This window comes from Ursus americanus, chromosome 31 (assembly GCF_024610735.1).
Source record: "Ursus americanus isolate L20-20 chromosome 31, mUrsAme1.1.p, whole genome shotgun sequence".
NCBI classification, from domain to species: Eukaryota; Metazoa; Chordata; class Mammalia; order Carnivora; family Ursidae; genus Ursus; species Ursus americanus.
The window spans coordinates 26,391,132-26,410,417 of NC_142157.1; the positions used below are offsets into that span (position 1 = coordinate 26,391,132).

Here is a 19,286-nt window from a genome sequence, read left to right on the forward strand (position 1 = left end):
CCGATTCCAAGTGGCTCTTGCCTTTCCTCACTGCACCACTTACAACACAGGCCACTGTCCTCAGACTGAGGGTGCAGACATTTCAGGACAGCCTCTGGACATGTCAAAGTCTAGTCTCCTCAAGGCACTTTTCTTCCCCTTTTTTTTTAAGATTTTATTTATTTATTTGTCAGAAAGAACGAGAGAGAGAGCACAAGCAAGGAGGGCTGCAGGCAGAGGGAGAAGCAGGAACCCACCGCCGCCCCGCTGAGCAAGGAGCCTGATGCGGGACTCGATCCCAGGACCCTGGGATCATGACCTGAGCTGAAGGCAGACGCTTCACCGACTGAGCCACCCAGGCGCCCGAGCACTTTTCTTCCTTACAACTACAAGGTTACAGAGAAACACAGCCATAGTGAGGCCTAAAGTGTACGAATTCCAACAGTGGATCCCCCAGACCAGAAAACAGGGTGACAGGGACTCACACTTGTACTTTACTGTGTACCTTTGTATTTTACAATAAGCAGGTTCTGCTTTTGTAAATGATGATTAAAAACAATAAAGATGCACAACCGCCAGCTTTCAGATACTTGAATATCCCTGGGTTGAGGAGAGTGGATTTTCAAGGCTGCCATTCGCTCTGAGTGCAAATCCTCACTATGTCACCATTGCCTGCTTGGTATTCATGTCACAGCTCCTAAACATGCCCCAAACGCAGACCCGAAAGTCCATTGCCTAGGAGCTGGCAGGTACATGCCCTGCTCCCTACAGCCAAGCACACTCCCCTGGAGAAGGTGCCGCCGACAGTCAGAGTGGCCCCCAGCCCTCTGGCAGCTTTCATAACCATCCATTAGCTGCGAGGCTCCAGTAGATGGCAGGGCAGCCCCCCCAACTCTCCTGAGGGGCTGTGCTACGGCGTCACATAAGCAGCTATGGCCCTTTCCATTCATTTGTCCCCAAGAGGCTAAGGCCGTGCATCCACTCCACACACACACATCAATACCAACCTCCAGAGATGAACGTGTCAAAAATGATCTGAGCACCATTGAAGAAATCACCAAACTGAGCCTCCCAGAGGGGCAGTAACTTGGGGCTTTCAATGCTCATTCCATATTCAAATCCCAGGACAGCCTCTTCTGACAACGGGCTGTTGCTGACCTAATGCAAAGGAAGAGAACAGAAACACTGTCATGCCAGGAAAGATGGGACATGAATCAGTAAAAGCATCACAAACCTCTCAAAAGGGAGGAGGGGCCCAGAGGGGAGCTTTCTTTCCAGTCATCTCCACATTTCTTTGAGAAAGGAGATTTACTGCTCTCTGTGAATGATGCATTTGGGGAAAGTTGGCACAAAGAGAAAAGGAGGGAAAAGAATGGAATATGGGCATTAAAGATTTTCTTTAAGGATAAGCAAAATTAGGTGGCTCAGGCAGTTAAGCAGCCAACTCTGATCTCAGCTCAGGTCTTGATTTCAGGGTCATGAGTTCAAGCCCTATGTTGGGCTCCACACTGGGCGTGGAGCCTACTTAAAAAAATAAAAAAATAACTTAAAAATTTTCAAAAAGGATAAACAAAATTAAGTTCTCAGATAACCTGTCTTTATTGCTGAGAGTAAAACTGTGTCATACAAGCTTTTAAAAAAATACCACAAAACAAAGGGTGGAAGTTACCAAAAGAAGGCCTACCTTTGGTTAGAATCCATTATTCTAATATCCTATCTGCACAATAAAGCAAAAGAACCATCACGACATGGTAAGATAAAAAAGAAACACAGAATATAAAATTAGATCTCTGAGGAGGCAAAAAAGACAGGACAATTAAATGCAACATGATTCTATTCAGTCAAGGATAACACGGGTGGATCTAGAGGGTACGAGGCTAAGCGAAATAAGTCACGCAGAGAAAGACAAATACCTATGAGTTTGCTTATATGTGGAATCTAAGAAACAAGAGAAATGAAAAAACAAACAAAAGCAGAAACAGACCCATAGATACAGAGTACGAATTGGTGATCGCTGGTGGGGGGCGGGGATGGGCAAAATGGTGGAAGACACTGGGAAGTCCAAGGTTCCAGTGATGGAATGAATAAGTCACAGGGTGAAAGGTACAGCACAGGGAGTATCGTCACTGGTACTTGGAATATCGTCATAAGGTGACAGATGGACATTACATCTGTGAGCACAGCATAACATACAGACCTGTCACATCACCATATTGTACACCTGAAACTAATACAACAGTGTGTGTCAACTCTACTTCAATTTTAAAAATGATAAAAAAAATAAATAAACAGAAATAAATGCAACATGATTCTGAACAGGGCTGGAGAATGAGATGGTAGTTATGTTTCAAGGTTCAGTTCCTGACGTGGATGGTTATACTGCTGTGGTGGAGGAGAAGGTCCTTGTTCGCAGGAAACGTGCATTCAGGGCAGGAGGTGAGCAACCTGGTATTTCCATCTTGATGTCTCAAATGTTTCAGAAGGAGAAAAAGTCCCTTTTGTACATCAAACTTTTTCATAATTTCGTCTTTGTTTCAAAATGTTTCTAGAAGATATCTGTAAGTCATGTATTTGTAGAATATTAGTCGGCGATAAAAAGGAATGAGATAGTGACACTGGCTACCACATGGATGAACCCTGAACACACAATGTTAGAGAAGGAAGCCAGTCACAAAAGGCTACTTATGACTCTATTTATATGAAAAGTCCAAAATAGGCAAATCAATAGAAATAGAAAGTAAATTAATGGTCAGCAGCCGAGAGACGGAAGGAATGGGGAGACTTCTCCTGGGTATGGGGTTTCTTTCTGGGGGTGATGAAAATTTTCTGAGACTAGATAGTGGTGATATTTGCATAACTCTGTGAATATACTAAAAACCACTGAATTGTATACATTGAAAGACTGAATTCAAGAAGTTATATCTCAATAAATCTTTTATTTAAAAAAAAAAAAAAAGCCTGTGGAGATGCCTGAGAGGCTCAGTTGGTTAAGCATCTGACTCTTGGTTTTGGTTCAGGTCATGATCTCAGTGTCATGAGATCAAGCCCCAGGTCAGGCTCCACGCTGGGAGTCTGCTTGAGATTCTCTCTCTCCCTCTCCCTTTGCCCCTCACCCTGAGAGGGCTCTCTCCCTCTCTCTCTCTCTCTCTCTCAAAAAAACAAAAACAAAACAAAAAAACTCTTGGAAAAAAATTACATCTCCACTATGACTACAAGTATAAAATTTTGTGATTTATATGGTTAAGCACTCAGTGACAACATAGAAAAATAAAAATAGATAACGTATTAGCATGGTAGGATTATGTATAATTTGTCTTTTCTGATTTTTCTTTTGATTTCAGTTATAATCTGTGTTACATTAATTTTAAAAGACAGCTGCGTTTCTCAGATTCCTGGGTGCATTGTAAATGGGGTTTAGACTGACCACTATACCCGTACCTTCTGTCTGTCCTCACCTCCTCATCTGTCTTCCTACCCAAGGCTGACATACCCACCCATGCCCTAAATCCATTCTTCCTTTCTGCTTCTTCACCACCTTCATCACCTAATTCCTGTTTTCTGAACCCCTCCTCGCTGACTTTCCCCTCATGGCAGACAGAAATCAATAGCTCAAAAATGCAACAAGAAACACTTGCCTGACCGGTGCTCTACAGCTATAGCTTCCTGTCACGGTCAAGCTTCTGGAAGAATTATCTAATCCACTTGTCTCCAGTTCTGTAACTCCTGTTTACCCCTCAAGCTAGTGCAATCTAGCTTCTGTTCCCACCGTGGTGGAAAACAGCTCTATGTGAGGTTGACCTTCCAGTTGCTAAATCCAATGGCCATGTTACTTGTCCTCATATCTGACTTCTCCCTCCTTTAGCTCATGACAGAGCCACTCCCATTTATCCTTCTGCCTTTCTGGATGCTCTTTCGGGAAGTACTTTTCCCTCTGCCAGTGCCTTAAAAACTGTTTTTCCCAGGACCCTATCCCTCGGCCCTCCTCCTAGTCTTCTACACCCTGATGATGTCCAAACGTGCATCTCAAGACTAGATTCCTTCATTAACTCCAGACATATGTATCTAATTGCCTTTCTGTAACTGACAGAAACTTTTATGTTCTTTAGCCACCTCAAAGGCAAATGTCCAAAACTGAATCCATCATCTTTCCTTACCAAACCTATTTCCTCTCTTCACTTTCTATTTGTGTGAATGCCACCAGCATATAGCAAATGTCTGAGTCAGGAAGCCAGGAGATAAGCAAGACTGGTCTTTCTTCTCCATTCCCTACATCTATCACTAAGTCCTATAGCTGTTCTCAAATCCGGTCCCATATTCTGTCTGCACCACTCCTGCCCTAATTCAGGTCCCCGAGATTTCCTGCCTAGACGATTGAGAAGCCTCCTTAGAAATTGCCCTTACCTCAATAAAGCTGGGACGGAAAAACTGTCCAAAGTTCTCATCCATCTTCAGCTTCTAAAGCACTGTCAGGAGGGCTCTTTCTGATACCTTTCTGGTCACCTATTCAAAATTCCTCCAAGGTTTCCAGCTTGCGTAACATTTCAAGTCTTTCACAATGTGGGGAGTCTGGCTAGTCTCCTCTTTACTCCTATAACCACTTTGCAGCTGAACCTCCAGACACATGAAGCTATTTGGAGTTCCTGGCTTCTCACTTCACAGGTTTTGTATGTATGATTGTGCCCATCTGGAACGTTCTCCCTACATGCATCAGACTAGGCAACTCCTCATGTCCTTCCAGCCCCAGCTCAAATCGGGCTTCCTCTCCCAAGCTGCTCCTGACTTCCCAAGTAGACTCACTGCACCTTCACGTATGCGTTTAGTGTACTTTATACACTTGTATACACACATCTACCTTCGTTTCTTGGATTAATTAATGCTTTTATTTATTCCAAAATGCATTTGAGATGCCTCATAATATACATAATAGACAAAGTGATAATGTAAATGTAAGCAGAGAGAAAAAAGATGAAGCTTGAGACATAGAACAGAGTGGAAAGACAACCTGGTGGCATACAGTCACCAAGGGTACCATGGCCTCCACCCCTTCCTGGGAGCCACCACTGACAGGGGAATGCCACGCAGTTGCAGAATTCATGGTGCATACACAATATAGACAAACCACTGCTCAGTGAGCTGCGACCACTCTCAGTACCACGAACAAGAAGGAGGTCATCCCAGGGTCTTCATATAAAGGACACAGTATTAGATAATTAATGAAATCTTTGACATTTACTTGGGGCTTTCTAAATAGTAATATTCAAAATGAACCAATACGAGTATCAAGTCACAATTCAATGAAGGACATTGGGGTGGGGGGATACTTCTGATTTCAGTATCTAGATCCCCAATTTGACTTGATCCAGGGGTAGATTTCAGACTAACGTAAAGAAAAGATGAGCTCTGTGTCCTTTTAAGTAATTGTTCTGGAATCTTGATTTTGACAAGTGAATTTTTTTTAAATATTGAGTTATTAGTAAACTCAAGATTATACTCAAACAAGTGACTAGAATAGGAAAAAAGATGACATGCCACTAAACATACCTCAGAGGATAATTTATTTTAATAAACATCATGTGCCCGGCACTATGCTAGCTGTCGGAGAGAGAAAAATGAAAAGACCTGGGGTAACTGGATGGCTCAGTCACTGAAGCGTCTGCCTTCAGCTCAGGTCATGATCCTGGGGTCCTGGGATCAAGCCTCACGTGAGGCTCCCTGCTAAGGGGGGAGTCTGCTTTTCCCTCTGCCTCTCCACCCACTTGTGCTTGCTCTCTCTCTCTCTCAAATAAATAAATAAATAAATAAAATTTTAAAAAATGAAAAGACCCAGGCCCTGCCTTTGACTCTAATGAGAAGAGTTCAGTGACTAGCACATAGAAATATATAGTAATAGATACATTCGTTGAGCTCACTAAACCTTAGAAAATAAGGTAACCTTGAGAAAGCTGGGCATTTTTTTATTTTAAAGTAAGCTCTATGCCCACCTCGGTGCTTGAACTCATGACCCGAAGATCAAGAGTTTCATCCTCTACTGACTGAGCCAACCACGTGTTCTAGGCCTTTTTTTTTTAATAGGCAAGAAATGTTGGCTTATTATCCACATCTTTGGCTTACTTTAATGAATTCAGCAACACACAGATTACAACGTCAGTTTTGGACTGACAAAATGAACATCTATTTGACATTTACAAAGCTGTAGATAAGTACCTGGAGTAAATAAAACAGCTCTAGTCTACTCACTAGTACTCTGCTTCCAACCCAAGTGTATAGACCTCCATTCTCCACCCATTCAGCACCCTTTATTTCAAAAAGGACTGAACCCATGTTGTTGCAAATGGTAAGATTTCACTCTTTTTTATGGCTGAGTAATATCTAGAGGGTATAATGCTAAGTGAAATAAGTCAGAGAAAGACAACTACCATATGACTTGATTCATATGTGGAATTTAAAAAATGAACGAAAGAACGAAAAGAAAAAGACAAAAAAACCAGACTCTTAGAGAATAAACCGGTCGTTACCAGAGGGGAGGTGGATAGGTGGACGGGGGGAATGGGGGGATGAGGGGCTGGGTGAAATAAGTGAAGGGACTAAGAGTACACTTATCGAGATGAGCACCAGGTGATGCATGGAAGTGTTGAATCACTATATTGTACATCTGAAACTAATATAACATCATGTTAATTATACTGGAATTTAAAAATAATTAAAAAAAAAGATTGAAACCAAAGTTGCTAACATCTGTTTCTAGTTGCTGTAAGAATCCTGTAACTATAATTATCAGCACCTGAGTATTACAATGGATTAAAAAGACATCCTACCTCTAGAAACCCCTTCTGATTAGGGTCCATATGGTTCAGAGGGATATAGGTGTCATCGGTCTTCTGGCAAACAACCATTGCATGCCTTTGACTAAAAGTTCCACGGCCAACATCTTGTCCACTCAGACGCACATTAAAACCTTAAGCAAACAGGCGGGGAAGAAAGAAAAATCCAGATTCCCATGAATAACCTAAGTATTAACAAGGCATGGTGACCCTGAATTCTTAAACATCAGCTCATCCTGAGAATTTTCCTTAGCAAAGACATTATCCTTATTAAAATATACCAGTCCTATATTCAAAAGTCTGGGTAAGGTGAGAATATACAAGAATGGAGAGTCATCATTTGCTCTACAGTCTTTAGAGGAAAATATCTTTCCAATCCATTCAGCAAAGAGCCCTTTGTTTCCCAGCAAGAAATGTTATGTCGTTTGTTCTCTGACAAAGGTTACCAACAAGACTTATACTAACATTAAATAATATTGTCAGGTAAGAAAAGTTTAGAACCTCTCTAGTCAATGAAAACGACAGGAGATAGTTCTAATTCAAAACCTCAGGGGTCACATACAACAAAATGTCATACAAAGCGCTCCCTACCAGCTGTGCAGCTAACCAGAAACTTCTTACCCTGAGCAAGTAATGAGCCCAAGGCAAGAGCTTCAGCCGTGGCCCAGTCTAACTTTGTTCCATCCATCACCTTCTCCAGTCTGGACTGCAAAAAATGGAAGAGAAGGAAAAAAAAAAAAAAAAAGACACTTTAAAGAGTCTACCCCCTTTTTCACACTGAGTCCAAAAAATGTAATGCAACAACAGTAAGTATCAAAAGCATAATGTCAGTGCAGAAGGAAACATAAGAGGGTAATAGCAGTTGTAGGTTTTCAACCAGGCAAAAGAAGCAGGCACTCGGGTTAGTTGTTAACCTGTGCATGGCGAGGAGATGACATCAGCGAGGGCACGAGGGGAACTGTACATCTAATACTCTAGTTCTTCGGCTGGATGGTAAGTACATGTAGATTGTTTTAAGAGTCTCTATACCTGAGGCACCTGGGTGGCTCAGTTGGTTAAACATCCAACTCTTGGATTTGGCTCAGGTCACAATCTCATGGGTCATGAGATCAAGCCCCGTGACCCGCTCCCAGCTCAGTGGGAGTCCGCTTGGTCATTCTCTCCCTCTGCCCCTCCCCTCTGCCTCAAATAAATAAATCTTAAAAAATAAGGTCTTAAATAAAAACCTAAAAATGAAGTTAGCATTATAAAAATCATCCAGAGGACAGTGTCTCCATTCAAGTTTAGGAAAGGCGAAGGCCTTTAGCTCCTTGGTCCCCGGCTTTCAGCGCAGAGAGTCCCATATTCTAGGAAACTCCTGAGGCGCAGGCAAACCAAAACTTCCATCTATATCTAACCTGAGACAATATGTAAAACTGCGATATGCGTAAGGGTCTAAACGGCTGCCTTTGGGGTATGCATGTTGATTTTTATTCATTTTTATTTAAGCTACTACCCCCCCAAAATGGAAGTGTTTTCTGCTCACCGGTCAGAAAAATCAAAACAGGCATTCCTGTACCGCTGAATTTTTGTTAATGACATGTCGTCCACGTGCGTGAGATGTATTAAACATGTCCGAATAAATAAATAAATGGAGGGAAATGAGAAGTAGACAAAATCTGCATTGCCTCTCAGTACGAAACCATGTATGTGTGTAGGAAGGGAAGAAGAAAGCAAAAAGGAGAAGCAGACAAATCTGAGTTCGGTGACTATCGGCACCAAAACATCACGAGAATCAGTTCCCAGGACCTAGTGACCCACAACCAGTAACTCTCGAATTTGTTAGCCAGCCAAAAAGACCAGAGCAACACCGATTTCTTGGCCGCACAAGACAAACAAACAGTAACTGGAAATGTTAAGGCTCCTACCTGAACATACATCTTCAGAAGGTGACTGTGCATCTGGAGTTCCTCTGGCACCTCCACGGACTTCCCGCCAATAAACCGCAGGAGGTCCAGGGGCACCCCTGTGTCCCAGGTGCTAATGCAAGCTGGCGGCTGGACCAGGCCCTGCCAGTGGGCCTGCAGGTTGGTGGCCGGAGGGCTATAGTGAGCCATGTTGGTTAAATGGTCATTTAACTTCGCGTAGTAGGAGGATTTGATTTCCGACACCTCTTCCTGGGTCATGAGTCCACTGGCAATCAGGTGCTCTGCATAGGTGTCCGGGATGCTCTTTCGGGCTCTGTCCAGGAAACAAGCGAGAAAAGTCCATCTGATTTGCAACCATCAAAGAGTGACAGACACAGTCATTGTCAAAGGTATCACAGAGCATCGTCACTATAAGAAGTCATGCAGGACATATTCTGGAACTAGACAGTGTGGATGGTTGCCCAACACTGTGAGTATACTGGATGCCTCTGAATTGTTCACTTTAAAATAATCCATTTTATGTTCTGTAACTTTCACTCCAATACCTTATTTTTTTTTAAGGGTAATGATGAGTAACAACCTCTTGCAAGGAAGCAAGAAAAAACAAATTCATCTTTATAACCTTCTGTCTAGATTAAGGTAGAAATAATTAGTAGAGTTTCTCTATGAATATTCTGGACAGTTATTTACCAGACCTACATTGTCTACCCCTTTTATTTCAAGTATTGAACTCAAAGTCGCCAACATCTGTTTCAGGTGGTTTTAATAACCCAGTAACCATAATAATCAGTACCTCAGTTTTACAACAATAATAATGTCACTCTACGTTCACACAATACTTTAAACTACAAAGTTTGCTCACATACTTTATCGTATTTAGTCCTGACAGAAGTGAGAGGTAGACCAGATAGATTTTTTTTAAATGGGGCCCTGAACTACATCAAGCCACTCAGCAGTTAAATTCAAAGCTAAACAGAGAACCCAGATCTGTTCTTCCAAGAGCAGTCTGCTTCCAAAGACCTGTAAAATGTCACTCAATTTATTCCTCTGCTTTCATTTATACCTATAAGGAAATAAAGTGGGGAAGGCTCTATTGTACTTTCTAGTATCAAAAAAGGAATTCCAAAGTAACACGTTCCTCTCCATCACGTTAACCTTCTATCCCAGTGCTGTCCAACAGAAATGTAGCATGTCTCCTGGGTATTTACCCCAAAGATCCAAAGGGGAACCTGCACTCCAATGTTTATAGCAGCAATGTCCACAATAGCCAAACTATGGAAAGAGCCCAGATGTCCACTGACAGATGAATGGATAAAGAAGATGTGGTATATATCTATAATGGAATATTACACAGCCATCCAAAAAATGAAATCTTAACATTTGCAACAATGTAGATGGAAATAGAGGGTATTATGCTAAGCAAAATGAGTCAATCAGAGAAAGAAAATTATCATATGATCTCACCGATATGCAGAATTTAAGAAACAAGGCAGAGGATCATAGGGGAAGAGAGGAAAAAAATGAAATAAGATGAAACCAGAGAGGAAGACAAACCATTAACAGACTCTTAATCTTAGGAAACAAACTGAGGGTTGCTGGAGGGGAGGGGGGTAGGAGGATGGGGTGGTTGGGTGATGGGCACAGGGGAGGATATGTGTTGTGTTGAGCTCTGGGTGTTGTGTAAGACTGATGAATCACAGACCTGTACACCTGAAACAAATAATACATTATACGTTAATTAAAAAAAAAAAAAGAAATGTAGCATGAACCAATGTGCAATTAGAAATTTCGTAGTGGTCCCATTAGAAAAGGTTAAAAAAACAGGTGGCATTAATTTCAATAACATATTTATGTAACTCAATATATGCAAAATATGGTCACTTCAGTACTTTACATAAAAATAACTATTGAGATAGTTTACATTTTTCTTGTCAGACGAAGTCTTTGGAATCTGGTGTGTATATTACAATTACAGCCCCTCTCCAGTAGGACTGGCCACATTTCAAGTGTTCAGTAGCCACGTATGGTAGTGGCCTCCATATTGCACAGCATGGTTCTCAAGATTCCTTACAATCCACCATGTTACCTCTTGCTGAGGCACCAAGTGAATCATGGAGTATCGGTTTCTGTTTCTGTCAATGGCATATAGCTTCGGGCTACGGCCTCTGCCCAAGTCCTCCTATTTCAGTTTCCCATCTGCCAAGTGAGGCTGGTAAGTTGCCTTTGTTTATTCATCAAGCAAACGAGTATACTTTGAAGAATATGGGGATTTTCCTGGGACCTGCGGAATGACCATCCCAGTTTGCTCAGGACTGTCCCAGTTTTAGCACTGAAAGTTCCATGTGCCAGGCAACTTGGGGAGTTGGTCACCCTACCTCGGAGTGTCTAATAAAAGCAGTAAAAATACTGCGAGTACTATGGGGGCGAGGGGATCTTCAACAAAGGTTTATAATTGTACCTGATGATCTTGTACATGACCGGGTTGGTGAAGAAGGGCTCGTCCAGCTCGTTGTGGCCCCACTGCCTGTAGCATAACAAATCAACAATCACATCCTTCCGGAAATGGCGCTGGTATTCAAAAGCCAGTTGTGTGGCACGGACCACTTCCTCTGGGCTATCTCCATTGACATGGATGACGGCGCAGCCCACAAGCTTCCCTGAGGTGGAGAAGACAGATGAAACCAGCCAGCTAACCCCAAACGACATTAGCCCACCTCCAACTCCTGTTGCCTGTGTGGGGAAGCAGCCCACATACTCAGGTGGTTTGGCTGGGTTAAGAACCCATACTTTGGAGTCCAGCTGACAGGAAAGAGGCCACGTCCCAACTCTGCGACTTACTCTGTGACCTTGGTGAAGTTATGAATCTCAGTCTTTTTATCTATAAAATGGAGGTAATTGCTCCTACCTCTTAGCAATGTTGTAAAGATTACATGAGTTAACAAAGAGAAGTCCTAGAATGTGTTTCCAGTATCTCTATCAAACTAATCACAAAAAATTCACATAAATAGAGACCTCTGGCTGACTCAGTCAGAGGAGCAAGTGACTCTTGATCTTCGGGTTGTGAGTTCGAGCCTCACGTTGGGTATAGAGATTTCTTAAAAATAAATGAACTTTAAAAGAAAATTCACATAGATAGCCCCAAAAGGCATCCAGGCCAGGTCTGGGTGCAAAAACAGAATGGTTCCTACCACCTAACAGCTTTTGTAACTCTGTAAACTGGACGATGGGAAAAAAAACAAACAAACAAACCCTGCCTTTCTCTTAATACTGCCCAATTTCCAGGGTAAAACAAGTCAACTTTGCTTCCTCACATCTGAGTTCTAACCAAGACCACTTAGCCAAATTCACTGATTGAAAACATATCCTTCTTGACTAAGGTTTAGGGTATCCCAGGTCTGAATCTCCTAAAGACAAGAACCCTGGTGTTGTAACAACTGTGTTGATCCTTGGTTTTCACTAGATCATTCACCTGGATACTTGGACAATCTGAGATGGCACCCTCTCAGTTCTGCTCGTCTTACTAAGATCACACTCGGACTTTCAAAGGAATACTAATAACACTGTTGGTGACTACTGACCATATCTGATCCAAAATTTAAAATGGGATAACCAGAGAGGTTCACTTTTCCAAGTGAACTAGATGTTTCTCTAGGGCCACCTCCCTGTGCCACATACCGATATCACTGCAGTATAAGGAAGACCTTCCTCTTTCTGCAGGAGTGGTGTAACCCAGCTGGTTATTGACAATCAGATGGATACTCCCACCAATTCTGAAATGTGGGAGATTAGACAGCGTAAATGTTTCGGGAACAATCCCCTGACCACAGAAAGACGCATCACCGTGAACCTAAATCATGGAGGAGAAAGTGACAAAATGAACATAAGGGGTGTAGAAATTTATGTTTCCAATTTGGAATTAACTGTTTTCAAATAACAACAGGAATAAAAACAACCACGCTCTCACTGCTCCCCTGCCCTCCCAGAACTCTGTTGGCTCTGTACAGGATTTTCTAGAAGGGTTGCCTGATCTCAAGCAGGTTTCAAAGCCCTTTTCCTCTTAAAGCCCATCCGCACATTATGACTCACACCCACCACTTCTAATATATCCATCAACATTCTAGAACAAATGGCAGCACCACAGAGGGAAGGGCTATTGGAAGTACAGAAGGAAAATCAGCTCCAGTACAGTTTTCATGAAAACGGACTGCAAGACATGAGGAACAGTGCACAGCTTTGAACAGTCTCTCTTCCCCAATCATCCTGCCCCTGAAAAAAGTCCGCATGCACCTTGCATCCCCTGAACCCCACTGGGTGTGTTGGCCACCACTGTGAACACAAAGGAGGGTGATGTGACTGCAAAGACAGGAGGCGGTGGGGGGGGGGATTCTCTCACAGGTGAGTGAAAGGATGCTTTGAGGAAGCAACAAATACTAGCACACAACATCTGAAATGTGCTATTCCTCCAAAACATTTCAAGTCTGTTAGATAACAGCATCATCGCAAAACCTGATGGACGGAAAATGGTAGAGAAAAAGGGAAATCCCTTTAAGAAAAGTTGAAAGCAAATAATGAGGGAATTGTAGATCTTAGAAGATCTTAGAAGAAGATATGAGTTCTACAACATGTTACACCCCTTAAATTTACATAACAGTATTGTCAAATATATTGCAGTAAAAAATAAACAAAAGGCTATTATCAGAAACAGTCAAATGCTGGACTAAAGAATAAAATGATCTGAGATGCCCTAATAATGTGACCATTGCAACTCTAACAATAACAGAAGTAAAAGACCTAAATATGAGTGAAGAAAGAATACTTGAAAGTAGATTTTTTAAAAGGACACTGAAAATGTCCTTAAAATGGTCATTTTTTTATGTAAATAGAATATTTTGGTGAAGAAAGGAAGCATTCCTTTGCGGAAGTGACATTTCCAGGCCACACCTACCCCTGGCTAGGGTCTACAGGGATGACTCCCATTTTGGAGTATCTATACCTAGTAATAACATACCCTTACATGATCTCCACAGCATTAATTCATTCAACAGCCAGGCGGGTGGGGGCAGATTAGAAAGTCATTACTGTCCTTTTTACTGATGAGAAAACCAAGGAGTGTATATTTCACATTGGAGTAGACACTGGGCCTTCTACGATACCTCCAGGTTTTTTTCTACCTTATTTCTCCACCCCTTCAAGGCTTTCTCCTGGATCAAGGAACCTATTATGTACATGCTCTCATTTAATTCTCAGAACACTATGAGGAATGTAATAAACTCCCATTTACCTATGAGATTCAGAGAACCTAGGTAACAGAACCAACCACACCAAGCCAGAAAGCAGCAAAGGCAGGATTTGAACTCAAGTCTTCTCGGTTCCACACTCTTTGTCTTTTCTGCACCACGCTACACTGTTAAGTCCAACCCTTAGCCACCAGGCCCAGGGGCTCTGGGCACCTGAACACTCCCTTGCTGTTGGGATTTCTGGGGGATAGTGGTGTAAGAGGAGTTCAGTAAAGCAAGGAAGAGGGAGGGTTGTGTGCCTCTTCTGCTCCTTTACAAAAATGTTACAGTAGAGGCATTGATAAGAGCATAACATCTGGGGGGGCACGTGGGTGGCCCAGTCAGTTAAGCGTCTGACCCTTGATTTTGGCTCAGGTCATGATCTCAGCCTGCTTTGGGCTCCATGCCCAGCGCTGGGGGTAGAGCCTGCTTAGGAGTCTCTCTCTCACCTCCCTCTCTGTCCCTCCATGCCTCCTTCTCTAAAAAAAAAAAAAAAAAAAAAAAGAATGTAACATCTGGTGTCATCTATACAAAAATTTCTCAAAAAAAGAACCCAACATCTGCTCATAACTTGCATCGTTTTATCATGGTCTGGATTCTTGGCACTAAAGCACACATGTGCCATTTGCTAATTTTACTTTCTTCTTAAATCAAAAGAGAAACCACTCCGCTATGCCCCATAAAGCTTTTTGGGAGTAAGGGTCCATAAGCACAAACAAATGCTAGGTGAGGTGGAAGGTACTCAGGCAAATACCGCCAGGGGGTTAGACGCACACCCAGCACGAAGGACAATCGACCTTCACCAGGTTCAGGCCCCACATAAACAGAAGAAGAGAGGCAGAAAAAGTAGCATCCAGAATCTCACCCACCATGATTTTATAGGCTCCAAATTTAGAGTTCTCAGAAGAAATTAGAATTGTGTCCTTGAACAAGGCAAGACATGTACAGACACAGCAGGGTAAAATAATTTTGAAGCACAAAGTAGACAAAAGAGGGCAGTCCGTTTCTCATCACTTTAAAGAAAATGCCATTTTCACCTCTTATTTCTGGAGTCCATGTTAAGACCTGCTTCAGGCTCTGGGTAAACGTGAATGACTGAAATATTTTAAAGTATCATGAATTAAGTGAAGTGAAAGGTAAAGAGAATGGCTAACAATGTAACATTTCCATTTCAAAATACCATACTGAAGTCAAATGCCATGCTGCCTACCCCAATTTACTCAGTACAAGTTTCTGGCCCATGAAAAATTAACATGAGATAATGGATTAATTAACATGAGATAATAAGATACAATTGTTATTCGTGTGTGTGTGTGTGTGTGTGTGTGTGTGTGTGTGTGGAGAGAGAGAGAGAGAGCACCAAATATTCTCCTGCCTTATAGATTTACCTATTCCTGTGGGATTTAAAGACTCACTTACTGATACCCAGAATTAATTACTGCCCAATAGTTAAAGGTTCCTATTTAAATGAATACTCATAGAAAATAAAAAAAATGTGACCCACAGTCCAAACCTGTAAGCTGTCAGGTTGCAAAAAACTGGGGTGGAGTAAAGGAAGCAAAAACCACACTAATAATTAGTATTGGTTGCCTTAATGCCAAAGACCTTTATTTTATAATTATTTTTTTCAGTAGGTTCCACACCCAGCATGGAGCCCAATGCAGGGCTTGAACTTACAACCCTGAGACTAAGACTGGGATGCTTAACCGACGGAGCCACCCAGGCGCCCCAAGACCTTTAATGTAAAACAAACAAGCAAGTCTTATTAGATATATGGATAGCACATAGTTTCCTAAAAGTAATGACATCTGTCCACTGAAAAGCATCAGGGATACCAGTCAATACTCTTAAATAACGCACATAACTCAAGAAAGAAAAACAAAACAAACCATAAGAGACTCTTAATCACAGGAAACAAACTGAGGGTTGCTGGAGTGGAGGGGAGTGGAAGGATGGGGTAACCAGGTGACAGACATTAAGGAGGGCACGTGATATAATGAGCACTGGGTATTATGTAAGACTGATGAATCACAGACCTCTACCGAATCATAGACCTCTACCTCTAACCAATAATACATTATACGTTAATTAATTGAATTTAAATTTTAAAAATGTTTAAAATGGTTCTTCAAAAAAAAAAGAAAAAAAAAACACACTGAAACCTCAGTCTAAAGTCAGTTGCTTGAGACTAGACCTCATATCTGCTATTAATTTTAAAAACAAGCCTGGAATCTTCTTTTCCCAAAAGTTCATCTCAATTTCATCTTGAATGTCTACTATCTTCCTTCCCTCCCTCCTGGTCTCCCCAGCCTCTGGCCTCACTTCCTGAAGCTACAAGTACCTGTAAGCAAATGACTTTGTCCCCAGGCTGAGCCGAACTGTCTGGAGAGTAGTCTCCGTCCTGTCTAGACTGCTGCCTTCCACGAGTCTTCCCAACGGCCACAGGGTTGACAGCTTCCAGGTGTGAGGGGTTAGGCAGCATGGTCACGTGGAGAGGATGGTGCGCGCCGAAGTCCAGATCAACCGAGGAGGTCAAGTGAGACAAGACATCTCCAGTGGCTGAAACATTTTCTGGAAATTCACTTAAGCCTCTCATTTTACGGAACATCAGCTGTTATGAATAAACATACAAGAAAAAAATGTCTTTTATTACAATGGAGACCAGAGAAGAGGTGGTTAGTTTAAATCATGCAATTGAAAAAACTTTACACACATGCTTGTATAACATGATCACCAAGCATTCTTTAAAAAGAAAGGCACAAACTTCTAACTGCTCAAATGCACAGAACTGTTCAGAGATCGTCAACATCAAATGAAATACCAACACTTTGAGAAGAGTCTAACATGACTAGTTAGACATGAAGATAGTAAGGTAGTAAGATGTTAGATAGTTACCTCTGCCTTGCAATATGCAAAATAATTTTTCTTCAATACACCTGTTAGAATATATTCTCCAAAAGAACTTTCTATGAATCTTGTTAAAGGTAGACAGGAAAGGGGTGCCTGGGTGGCTCAGTTGGTTAAGCATCTGCCTTCGGCTCAGGTCATGGTCCCAGGGTCACCTGCTCAAGTGGGGACCCTGCTTCTCACTCTGCCTCTGCCCCTCACCCCCATTTATGCTCTCTTTCTCTTTCAATTAAATAAATAAAATCTTTTAATAAAAGAGGTAGACAAGGAAAACGATAAAACAGAACTTAATCCCATTTAGACACAAGATGACATCCACGATTAGCACAAGTCATGCCTAAAAATTCTATTGTCCAATTCTCAAAGGACTTCACTTCATTTCTACCCATTTTAAAAATGTACAAGCAAGAGAAATTAACTAAATTGTTAAAGGCCCTTGGCTAGTAAGTAACAAAGCCGGGTGTCAAGCCAAGGTAGTTACGAAAAACAGCATGTTATCCTCATTTATCCAAATGGTTTGAATGACCCAAAAGCTTCTTACTGACCTATCGACAAATAGGAGCACACACACTTACACAGTGTGGATACATCCATGTTTCTCACAAATACAATCATTTATAATTCAGTACCTTTGAATCATGTTTTTGTCTGTGATATTTTAGAAATGCAATTTCTGGTTTAGGGATTTCTGCCTGTGTTTAAGCACATGCCTCCATCTGTCAATCACTTTATTCTCTCATAGTCTGGCTTTTCTCACAGCAGGTGATTAGCAATCTCTTAGCGTCTGGCTTTTCTCACAGCAGGTGATTAGCAATCTCTTAGCATCAGAAAAACTGAGGTACGAGTACCAGTGATAAAGCTTGGCCCCAAGACATGACGTCATGGGTACTCCCTAGCGGTTTAAGGGTAATGCATCCTTCCATGAGCTGTATTCACTTCATTAACTCTCGTAATTCCTTTAACACTTACAATTACTGTAAATCTCCTGGCCAAGATCGTAGTGAGGTTTACCCACACATAGCAGCCACGATCTGATTAAATTGCAAGTCACTCTGACGTTCCCGGACATAAAATCTGCATCCCTAACCCTCAAGTCTTTTGAGAGACTGACAGAGCAGCTGAATTGGACGGAACAGGAACACCAAGAGTCAATTACCTATAAACCATCTCACGTGGTAGTCTCCCAGGATAACAATGTATTATTAGTTTTAGTACAGTATGTTAAGTAAAAACTCTGCACCTAAATGGAAGGTAAAATGGACTTCTTAGAAGTTGTTTTTTCAAACGATTTTTATTAAATTAGGAAAGCATGCCTCAAAGAACAGAAATTATCTATTCATGTCATCCTTGAGAAAACAAACTAGCCTTTAACTTTCCTGAGAGAAGAATCCATATAAGACGACACGGAAAATCAACCCAAAATACCAGATCTATCCATCAATTCATTTAGCCACCTCCTGGACCAACAGTGCAGATGTTTGCTCGGGTTTCTAAAAGGAACGATTATTACCGGTTCTATTCTGTTACAGTCAATCGTACATCATAAAAAGTATCTTACCTCTGGAGGGAACTGCAGAAGGCCTGTCAATAAATTAAGCCTCCCTCTGTGAGGCATGCCAATAATCACATCCGTTATCCCACTGTAGGCTGACATTTTCAGCAACTCGTGGAAAAAGCCCATCATGCTTTCGGCTCCTTCGCCCCCATACCGCTTCACTGTGGCAAACTTGGTAGCCAAAAAGTGGTCAAACTCCTGTGGAACATCGTGTCAGACACATTTGTTGCAGGAAGAGAGCCAGCTATTCAGGGCCAAGTCAGACACATTCGTGTGTGTTGTGGGAAGGCCCCACATTACGAGTGGCTGCAGCAACGCCCCTTCATGACATACTCCAGAGACAGACAGAACTGGTCCAGAGCATGGCGGGAACGCCTAGCCAAGAACACGAGGCAGCAGTGGGAATTCAGAGAAAATAACATGAGAGGTAGAGTAACTCAGCCCCAGAGGAAGCCTCTTAGAATGTGTTCTTCTGGGGAAAAAGAAAAGAATGTGTTCTTCTAGAGCAAGGGCTGGGCCTTCGATTCTGCCCCTCCTAGCCCCTGAGTTTTAGTACAGGGCTCTCCAGTACTATTTCATCAAGGCCGCAAACCATGCAACTATCCAAATTACTGGGAGTAGTTTTCCTGTCATCTTGATATGCCGGAGCCTCATCAGAGCCCTGACAGATTCAATGCCATTAATTTGTACCAAGAGCTTTCATGCATAGCTTTCTTTGATCACTCGAGGTAATAAAAAGAGAAGTAAGATCTTAAGGATTTTGTCTTTTAGACAGTGACTAGGCAAATATATAAATAGGCAAATATATAAGAAGTGAATAGGCAAATATATATTTGCCTAT

General features: G+C 41.9%; 1 protein-coding gene across 2 annotated transcripts in view; it reads right to left on the bottom strand.

Annotated features, from left to right (window-relative positions):
* Positions 1 to 19,286, bottom strand: part of DHTKD1 (dehydrogenase E1 and transketolase domain containing 1) — a 50,575-nt gene that overhangs the window by 13,050 nt on the left and 18,239 nt on the right. For both annotated transcript variants that reach the window (XM_045793927.2, XM_045793928.2), the window contains exons 4-11: positions 18,449 to 18,643; positions 16,325 to 16,594; positions 12,383 to 12,554; positions 11,166 to 11,364; positions 8,708 to 9,020; positions 7,422 to 7,506; positions 6,795 to 6,934; positions 987 to 1,137 (exon numbers count right to left, since the gene is read on the bottom strand). In XM_045793927.2, the coding sequence (XP_045649883.2) occupies positions 987 to 1,137; positions 6,795 to 6,934; positions 7,422 to 7,506; positions 8,708 to 9,020; positions 11,166 to 11,364; positions 12,383 to 12,554; positions 16,325 to 16,594; positions 18,449 to 18,643 (1,525 nt within the window). The remainder of the gene's footprint in view (positions 1 to 986; positions 1,138 to 6,794; positions 6,935 to 7,421; positions 7,507 to 8,707; positions 9,021 to 11,165; positions 11,365 to 12,382; positions 12,555 to 16,324; positions 16,595 to 18,448; positions 18,644 to 19,286) is intronic.